General features: G+C 35.6%; 1 protein-coding gene across 2 annotated transcripts; it reads left to right on the top strand.

Annotated features, from left to right (window-relative positions):
* Positions 1–1,559: 1,559 nt before the first annotated feature.
* Positions 1,560–7,483, top strand: LOC105131254 (Tesmin/TSO1-like CXC domain-containing protein). Of its 2 annotated transcripts, none has more exons than XM_011034133.1 (10): positions 1,560–1,850; positions 2,506–2,669; positions 2,773–3,502; positions 4,785–5,242; positions 5,316–5,393; positions 5,777–5,957; positions 6,200–6,295; positions 6,396–6,462; positions 6,646–6,775; positions 6,866–7,483. In XM_011034133.1, exons 1-10 carry the CDS (start codon positions 1,788–1,790, stop codon positions 7,215–7,217), a joined length of 2,319 nt encoding a protein of 772 aa, XP_011032435.1. In that variant the 5' UTR covers positions 1,560–1,787; the 3' UTR covers positions 7,218–7,483. The 2 variants fall into 2 exon arrangements, with proteins under 2 accessions (XP_011032435.1, XP_011032436.1); XM_011034134.1 differs by having other exon boundaries at positions 1,561–1,850; positions 4,788–5,242.
* The last annotated feature ends 3,036 nt before the right edge of the window (positions 7,484–10,519 follow it).

The following is a 10,519-nucleotide window of genomic DNA, read 5'->3' as shown; positions in this document are numbered from 1 at the left end:
GATTCAAATTATATTATTATTGAAATAAAAAAAATCTAGAACTCAAGATAACCTATAATAAATCCACTAAATTTAATCATATTGCATGGGATTTGGACAACCTGCATCATATTAAAAAAAAAACGAAGGAGAACACATTGTTCACTTAGAAACAGTTCATCATGGACGAGAATCATGTTCTCTCTTTCCTGGCCTTAAAAAAACCTCTCAGCTGTTTAGGGGTAAAATACTCTTTACACTGTGATAATTATGGTGTTCTAAAATTAATTGGGGGCAAGACGGGCATTTTGCATTTTACTTTTACAATAAATTTACATCACTGCCCTTAAAAAAATCGATTTTTAGCTTTTACCGTAGATTATTTTTGTATTTTTTTTATAGAAAAAAATACACGGTAAACCTATCTATCATCGAAATGAAAACAAAATTAACTCACAATGGAGGATCTTTTTGTAATTTTAAATTTGTTGCACAATAAAAGGAACTCAGTGCTTTTAATGTCAAATAATTTAACCATTAGGTTACAGGGTATTTTTTGTTATTTTATTGTTATTTTTTTTTACTGAATCATTTAAGTATTTTAATAAATAAAAAATTAAAAAAATATACTTGTGTTGGGCATGCCTCAATCGCTTCGTTGTCTCAGGATGGTGTTTACAATTAATTTTAGAGGCTAAAATTATCATTCTGAGGTTGCTTTCAATATATCTCGACATGTTCCTTGTAAAAAATATGGTGAATGTATATATGAGTTTGCTGGTTTGTCACCGACAGTTATTATTTTTTTTTTCTTTTTCTCTATTTATTTATTTTTATGCATTCCTGTAATTTTTTAAATCAACCATTAATTTTTTTATTTTGATCTAGTTCATGTGTTTTTGTTATTCTCTATTTTATCTAAAATAATTTATGAAATTAAAATATTTTTTTTTAATTTGTCAGATTACATTTATATTCTTTTAATTGTTATTTATTGAATCTAAAATAATTTTTTGTTTTGATTTTTTTAATTTTACCCGTCATTTTTTTTCATATTAGATTTCATTCTTGCTTTTTTAGTTGTTGTTGTTTTTCCTTTGCAAAGTTTTTTTTTAAATTAATTTTTTTACTTGATTTTTTAGTTTTTAGAATCTCACAAATTATAAATTTTTAAAATTAATCTAAATTTAGAGAGTTCAGTCAGGACTTATTTTTTCATTTAATATTTTTTAAAGTTAATGTTTAATTTTAGGTTTTATCTTTCAATATTTATTTATTAGAGATTAAATTATATTTTTCTAATTTTTTATGTTTCTTGTTTTACCATTTGTTTTTTGTACTGTTCTTCCATTATTATTGCCTATATTTTAAATTAAATTATTAAATTTTATTAGATTTAATCAAATTAATAACTCGAGCATCGTGTTTTTCTTTTCTTTTTCAATAAGTATTACAGTTATCTAAACATCCATGAGATACATTAAAAAAAAAAAAATATTGAGTGGCCCGGGCGTAGTGCGTGCAAGTCTAGTAATATTTGAGATGGATGAAAAGGTTACTGGCAAGCAAGCAAGCAAACAAAATGGGTTTAGGGTTGTGGCCCAAAATTTAATCAAAACATACAAAATCTGCTTTCTTCCCGCCTTCCCGCCCCTCTTAACCTTCTCTCTCTGTTCATATCTTCTCTCTTCAGACTGACACACCCGAACAACGATAAGAAACGTTTTGGAGAGAGAAAGGAGGTGGGTGTTTTCAGCTTCGTAACTGAGGATCTTTTAGAGGTAGAAGAGAAGTGTATTGAAGTTCTAATGGACCTAAACACACCCAATAAGAACCAAATCCCCGCTACTAACCCCTTCTCTCAATTTGAGGTCTGCTTTCTCTAACCCTCTTTATTTTTTCATTTCTTTTTTGTATTACATGTTTAATTCTATGTGACTTTTTATGTTTTGGTATTTTGGGTGTTTCTTCTTTCTCAGAGCGAGGGTAGAATCATGGGTTGTTGTTTTTTTTTTTTTGTGTTTTTCTCCAGGCTTTAGCTGGGTTTTGGGTTGTTTTGCTCAAAAATTGAGATTTTGGTTGCTTTTTTGCTGTTCCTGAGGTTTGTATGGTGCTTTATGTTTGTGTCCGCGTATACTTGTGTGAACTGCTTTGAATTTTTGTGGGTTTGGGTCCTTCATTGTTTTTTTTCCACTGTTAATGTAATTGGGTTTTTGGAGTTTTTGTTTATATATGTTAACTTGAAGGATATTGGTATTATTTTTTACCAATTTATGAGAATGGAGATCGCGATTTTGGGTTCCAACTGAATTATAAGAAGAAGAGAAGTGGGAAAAGAAAAATGAAAGATTTAACCTTTGCATATTTTTTCCACGGTTTGGTCAGTATGCAAATTTTACGATTCTAGATTTTGTCTTTTTGATTAGTTGGAAATTGTAATTTCCTTTTCTTGTCTTAGATCTTGATCATTCATCAATAGCCGGGTGTTAAGGCTGCTACTTAAGTAATGATTTGGTAACCTTGCAGGATTCTCCTGTGTTTAATTACATCAACAATCTCTCACCAATTGAGTTAGTCAAGTCCATGCACAATGGTCAAGCGTTCAACTTTCCGTCTTTTGCATCCCCTCTATCTGTATTTGCTTCACCTCAGCTTAGTTCCCAAAGTGATGCTAGATCATTTATGAGAAGGTAAAATTGATTGTCTGGCTTTGTTCAACCGAATCAGGATCAGATAAATATCAATTGTTGTTGAAAACACACGAGTTTAACTTAGTGTTGTGTCCTGTGTCAGGGATCAATTCCCAGAGCCTTCAAAACCCGAGCTCCTTCAAAGTAAAGAAGAAAATGACACAAGTATAGGGGTTTTTGAGGCTGCTCAATTGACTGGTTTGAGTGTTGAACATTCAGAATGCTCCACTCCTGCAAATTCAAGTAAAGGGGTTATTACTAAGCTGCCTGGTGAGCACATGGAATTAGCAATTGAGGAGCCAGACACTTTGAAATATTATTGTGCTAGCCCAGATGATAACATTATCATGGTGCCTCTCAAAGCAATTATTGAGCCTCAGATGGCAGGCGATCCAAATGACAGATATTGTTTGCGTAAAAGTGAAAAAGACTTGTGTAAAATTGGCCGAACTGGGCAGAATGAAGATGAAGCAGGATGTGATTGGGTGGCTCTGATTTCCGATGTAGCTGATATCTTGACCTTGGAGCCATCCATTGATGAGGAATCAGCTGAGAAGCAGAAAATGGTGGATCCTGGGACCATATCTTTTATCTCAAATGTCCTACAGGCCCCACAGGACAACAGCGAAGATTCAGAGACTTCCTATTATGCAGGTTCTTCCCAGCAAAGGGAAATTGGAGAGCCAGGAATTCAGCCAGTAGAATCTGGGGAACAGAATGAAGCAGATCAGACACCATCTGTATTCTCTGGAACTTTACCAGATAAACCAATAGTCAATGATGCGGCTGCAAAAGTGGATATCAGGGGGAAAAGCTACCAGTCCAGCAGCAAGGTAAAAACTTAAGCATTAAGACTACTGGCATATACCTATGTTCTGATGGTTGTTGCCCGGTATTAAGTAAACATCTTCTACTGGTCTGTTCTGTGAGTAACCTAGAAATTGACTGACATAACTGAGTAATCATTTTGTTCACTTCCTGAAAGCCTTTCATTCTTAAACTATGTATCAGTTATCTTGATAATGCATGTCCATACTTTTCAAATCACCTAAGGTCCTAGACTCTCAACCTCAATGTACTCATGGTATAATGTCACTCTCACAAATATCACCAACCTTGGATTATCATCATTCAATTGTACTTCATAAGATCACAGTCTTTATGGCAGTGTTGCCATTAATTGTTAGAGGCAAGCAGGATGCTACATGCAGCATTGTTGTGTCTCAATTTGGAGTGGACACCATACGCGAACCTTACTATTTTATTTTTGTTTATTGAGAATTGCAAACTTTTCTGTTTTGGTGATAAATAAGTCATAATACATATATAGGCATTGGTGCCGATTATTTTTCTGAGAATTTCAAATTCTCCTTGGTTTGTTTTCCCTAACCTGCAAAATATATTATTGTAATTAACAAGCTACTTGTTAGAGGATTCTTATTGCAGCTGGAAGTTTGTCTATTATGTCATGTAAAATGTTCATGAAAAGTTGTGCCATTCAATGTGTTCAGTAAGAAGTTTGTGGCTCCGGTATAACTGGTAGAATCAAACAAAAGGCTTTTCATGCCTGCTGAACGTTGACACAGATGACTGATTTGATCATGTACAGCAGGATCACATGAAAGATAGAAAATGCATGTGTGCTGCAGATAGTGTTAGTCAGAAAACTTTTCCTTTCTGTTTTCACTGGTTCACTGGAATATCATCATGAGCTCTTCCATACAGGATTGACATTTAGTATAAAATTTAAGCAGTTAAGAGTAAATTAAAAATGGAAATCCTAGAAGGCATGTGCAGATTCAAAGATGAATTAGGCCAAGGTGCAAGTGTATTCCTAGGTACAGATTCAAAGATGCCTAAGTTTACTTGCTCGCTAACCAAAGCTTCAACAAACACATAGTTCTGCAGATATTTGTAGAATGACCCAAAGTTGACCTTATTATGTAAAAGCGACAATTGGTTGTGTTATTTAATCATGCTGGTGTCAGCAGCAAAAGTAGATTTTCTGTTCTATTATTAACTGTGGTTACATGGAATCCGGTATTCCATGATACCACAGACTAATAAATGCTTCATTTGGTTAATTACTAAAACAAGGTTTTTGACCATCTTTAGCAGCAGCATAAAATACGAAGGAGGTGCCTGCTTTTTGAGATGGGAGCTCATAAAAAGAAATTAGCATTTGAATCTAGTAGTTCAACCTCATCACAATCAGATCACATGGGTGCAAGCATAGAAAAGCATGCAACTCCAAGGACAGATAAAGGAAAAACATTGTCTGCATTACCTGGAAGGGGTATTGGTTTGCACTTGAATGCTCTTACAGCTACAAGCAGTGGTAATGCTGTCAAGATTGAGACTCTAGCTTCTGGAAAGCAAGAAATAAGCCAGCCTCCTTCCCCTCCTGCACACATGGCATCTGGTTTAGATCCTGTTAGTAAATCCTTAGCTCTGATTACTGTGGAAACAGATTCTGTTCCTTTTGATAACGAAGATAAGGTTATGGAAAATGTTCCTCAGACATCAATGGTTGTGACCGAAGAATTTGGCATAAGCAGTCCCAAAATGAAGAGGTACATGTAGGGGTCAATACATTTTAATCTCTGTAATCAAATTCCCCAGCCAAAAATTTTGAATTGTTTTCAGGCAAAAATTTGAATATCTTGGAGCATCATCATCATCATGCAAGCGCTGCAATTGTAAGAGATCAAAATGCCTAAAGCTGTAAGTTCAGTTCAGTAGTTTATGTGTGCGATTCTTGGAGGACCTAACCACTCAAATTCATCATCTTAATTCTTTCATTTGCTTTGGCATGATAAATTCTATAATTGCAATAAATATGAATGAAACTAGGCAGAATCTGAGGGCTGGCTAATCTCTTTGATTCCAATGCTCAATGATTGTAAATTGGTCTTGAAAAACAGGGTTTCAGAATCTTGATGACAGTGGATTAAATCAGTATGTCTTTACTTTCCATCTCCTAGACATGCTTAACTGCACACTTTCTAGACGGTGTAAAAAGATATCAAGTCACACAAGGAATTGAGTCAGTTACATTTTTATATTGTGGTTATCGTATTTTTACAAGAGTGTGTTATTTGGTACAGTTATTGCGAATGCTTTGCTGCTGGTCTCTACTGTATTGAGCCTTGTTCGTGTCTAGAGTGTTCTAACAATCCTGCTCATGAAGATACTGTTCTGGAAACTCGCAGACAGATTGAGTCTCGCAACCCTCTTGCGTTTGCTCCCAAAGTGATTAGAAACTCGGATTCTGTTTCTGAATTTGGGGTAGGAAATTCTCCTAAACTACATTGTTATTAGATGATAAATTTTGCTGACATCATAGTGATCACATCTAATGCTCAATTTTGCTAGAGCATTGTTTCATTTGTGAGTTAAAAAACCACAATGATGCAAAGCTTTGCAAAAATTCATGAAGAGGATTGCATGTTCAAGGTTGTGGTGCTATTGCAAATGGTCATGATGTATTTTGCCTTCGAACCACGTGCACTCAATTTTTGTTCATGCAGGAGGAGACTAATAAAACTCCAGCTTCAGCCAGGCATAAAAGAGGATGCAACTGTAAAAAGTCAAGTTGCCTAAAGAAATACTGCGAATGCTTTCAGGTTAATATTGCAAATGCTTCCTGATTTACCAGTTGTCCCTTTCTATTTGCAATGTTTGCAATCCCATCTAACATGGAGAAAACGTTACTTGTGTATAAAGGGTGGTGTTGGTTGCTCTTCCTACTGTAGATGTGAAGGATGCAAAAACACCTTTGGTTGCAAGAATGGTAAGTGGTATCATATTCTCCAAGCTCCCATGCAGGTCCTAGTAATTGAATTTACCTATTCAAAGTTAGATATCTTACTTTCCAAAATTATCTCTTCTATGGCAGTCTTCGGAAACTGCTCATGCTTTCTCTAATAAAAGGGTTAGTAATTTTATTTGTTTTAATTATTTTGAACTAACATAGGAGTGGAAGAAAATGACCTCAAATGGGGGGAATCTAAAATCCACGAGAACATATCAAACCTGAATTTCCTTGATATAATTGAAAAGGGTGAAGATCATCCAGATCTTCTGGTACCTTCTAAAGATTCCAGGTAAGATACATTAACGTACTATTGGTTCAGCATAGCATTTGTATTGATCATGTTATCTGTTTTAAAGATTTAAGGTTTATACATATTTAGGTCTCCAGTTCATCCACAAATCCCCACCAGTGGGCAGCTCTCAGGGTCTTCCCTTTGCGATGTTGGTCCATCAACTAAAATGCGCCCTATCCAGAGATTTAGAACAAATTTTTTCTATCACCAGCCTAAATATGAGAAGCATCTTCAGGTAATTCCAGAAGATGAAACTCCTGAGATTCTGAACAGAAATTGCTTGCCTACAAGTGGAGTTAAGTCAGTCTCTCCAAACTCCAAAAGGGTTTCTCCTCCTCATCATGGTTCTGGGCCATCAACTACTTGGAGGAGGGGTAGAAAGTTGATTCTGAGATCTGTCTCTCCATCCCCATCTCTCAACCCACCATGTGAGCAATGAACTTCAACCTCTCCTATGACATGCTGTCTTGTGATGCAAAGGCATGCTGTTTACTTGTTTGAGTTTCAGCTATTAATCAAGTTTCTCATTGTATAATAGTACAATAAGAATTCGCTTCCCCATAATGCTAGCCCCTGTAGAACTTATTCCATGAAAATCTATGCCGTGTCTATAATAGATGTGTTTACAAGATGAAAGCCGTGCCTGTAGCATAACTATACATTTGTATAAATTGGTCGTTAAAATTATTAGTTTTCATTTGTTTGTATTCTGTTCTTGGTCAGAAGTTAGAATTGCTACCTTTTTATTCCTCTTGCTTCCATATGAACTACACAGTTCAGGAACTCGAGGACAAACGAACAAGTAATCAATTTATTAAGATGTTTCATTACAGCAGATATTATGTGAAAACTTTTGTTATGGACATACTTGTGGTTTTTTAACCAAAGGTCAACTAAGAAAAAAAAATTTCTTCGCCTAGTGAGAGGACACAATGCTTTTCATGCAAGCTCAACCACACCTGCTGAAGAGAAGGATTTGGAGGAACGTGATAATGAAAAAGCTAAAAGTAGAGAGTAGGAGATGTGAATGGAGGGGCTACAGGATTTGCTAGTTGAAGATCAAGATCAAGATGACGATATAATGATGACTGTCCCACCATTCGTCTCTCTGCAGCTGAAAAAAGGAGACTTCGTCAAAAGTGGGAAAAAACCTAACCATAAAATTACTGGGGAAAAATAGGGTACAAGTTCCTTTTGGCTAGCCTTCGGTCGTTGAAGTTAAGGAGGGTGACATGCTTGTTAATTTGGTCATTGACTTTAACTCGGCCAATTATTTTACTTGGGATGATCATAGAACAGTGCTTTTTGGAGGCCTCTGGAAGGTTTCAGATCATATCCTGACTTCTCGTCAACAACATCCCGAATTTGATCACGATAAGGCCATTATTATTGAAAAAGCAGAGTTGTTGGGTTCAAATTTGTCGGCTTCATTTAGAGTATTATGATGAAGGCCTTACTGACAGAGACGGTAATCAGAATGGCAGGACCGTGAGAATTGATAATTCTACTTCAGAGGGTTCCCAAGCATCCTTTGGCTCGTATTAGTGCAGAGGAAGGCTTTTCACACCCTACCAAACCACCAGATTAGTGTGCTTATCAGGGACAATCACAAGCAAGAGAGATGGATTCTTCTGTGAAGGAATGATAAAGGATTCAGTCTCCTGTAAAAGCTACTTAGTTTGGTGAGTTAGAGGGTATGGTTGATGCTACGACGGACGACTCTTCGTTCTTGCTGCGATTTCTCTCCATCTATTTTTCTCTCCCATCTATTTTTGTTTGTGGATATTATACTGGAACACGAGGGGCTGCTAGTTTTGATTTTAGAGCTCTCACTAAAATAAATAAGGGTTATTATGCTGTTTATTGCAGAGCCAAAGATCAGTGGTAGTGTTGCTGACAAAGTGGTTGAAAAGTTGGCTATTGCTTTCGTGAATTCTAAGTGGAGGAATCGTTTTGCTGATGCAGCAGTGCCGCATTTACCAAGGCTTAATCTGATCACCATCCAATCTGTCTAGTCAGTGCTCAGTGGGGAACTGGTGCAGTGTCTCTGACTCTCTGTCAAAACAGCAGAAATAGATAGTCTTCAGAAGTCCCAATACATGTCCCTTGAAATTCATCTTCATCACAAAAGCACGAGACAGTGAGATTAATCTGAAGTGGTAATTTTCAAAATCAAAGGCAAGCTATTCGACTACTCATATCGAAACAATCCATGGCTTCTAAGAAGACCATATCCAATCTCTAGAGTTATTGAGAAATGGAACTGCTTCAATTCTTCTCCAGAGCCAACCCCAAGTGAGCATACCTCTGCTTGCAGCTCACGAGAAGAAATGGTCTAGTTAAACTTTAACAGCCTTAGACTGGTTAGACTTGGAGCTAAATCCAAGTCCGCATCAGTTCATGTGTGAATACTTTTTGGAGCTCTTGCATACATTAAGCAAGCCAGTATGAATTGACCAACTTGAAAGCATCAAATTCAATATCCACTTCCACAGTTAACACAGCAGTCTCATTAAAATACCCAGATTTTCCATGAAGTAAAACCCAACAGAGGTAGTTATAATTCCTGACTATAACACCCAAAATAAAATAATTAAAAAAAGTTAATGTTGAAGCTCGGTTGGATCATGTCCACGCGGTTGGGCCATGTCCCAATTAAGCAACCCTCCTCTCTCTTGCCTCTTCTCTTTCGTTTATCCCTTCATCTCTTTTCTCTTGATCAGGCTGAATTAAGGCCCAACCAATCTCAAGTTTTGCTTTTTCTCGAGTTAGCTCATTCGATTTACTATTCATGAATACTATTTATAAATAATATTTTTTCACTTGTATTTTTCTATATTTTATAAAAAATTTATAAAATTTTCTATTCTTTGGTTTGAAAAAAATAATGGTGATTTTGATCTTAATAACATTATACAAAGATCACATTCAGCGAGAAAGAACATATTTATCTCTTTTACGCAAAAAAAACACATATTTCATCATTTGAAATTTTCCTGTACTTTTCACTTGATGAAACAATCTTGAATATGAATTGAAGCATCAAAGTATATCTTCAACAAGGAATTTATGTTGCGGGATCAATACATGTTCAGAACTCATCAGAAAATCCATTTTTTTTAAGAAAAAGTTTTTACAAAACTTCATCCCCTGACAAGGATAAGATAGCTCGCTTCTCCGATAGAGAGGTAAAGTTGGGCAAAATCAGGGTATAAGAGAAGATTTCTCCATGGCTTACAAACATACCTGCGGTGGTGTAGAAGATAGTGATTGGGAGGTTACAGGAGATCAAAGAGAAGATGGGCTGTGGAAGCTGTGATATGTAGCACATCCTGGGAACGACTTTTCACCTTCTTCAGAATTAAATCAGAGTTCCCTGAGCCCATCTTTTTAAGATAGTTGCGGAGGATGAATGTGATTTGCTTTTTGTTTCAATGGTTTTTTGGGATATGATCATTATTATGAGGATACATATCTTGCATTCTATTAGAATTACTGACTATTCACATACGTCAATCTAATACATTTTGTATAAACAAGTTATTTGAATCTATTTGAGATTAATATGAGGGTAATTATCTTATAAAATACAGAGGAACAAGTCACACTCATCATCTCATTGGTGCTGGTATAATACGAGAATTTATAACAAGGTTAAGAGATAAAAAAATCCCATAAATTCTATAAAAATAATTCCCATAATCTTACGAAAATTCATCAATTCATATCATTCGAAATATT

Source organism: Populus euphratica, unplaced genomic scaffold, assembly GCF_000495115.2.
Source record: "Populus euphratica unplaced genomic scaffold, PopEup_1.0 scaffold103.1, whole genome shotgun sequence".
NCBI lineage: Eukaryota > Viridiplantae > Streptophyta > Magnoliopsida > Malpighiales > Salicaceae > Populus > Populus euphratica.
This window is presented reverse-complemented; position numbering and strand designations above follow the sequence as displayed.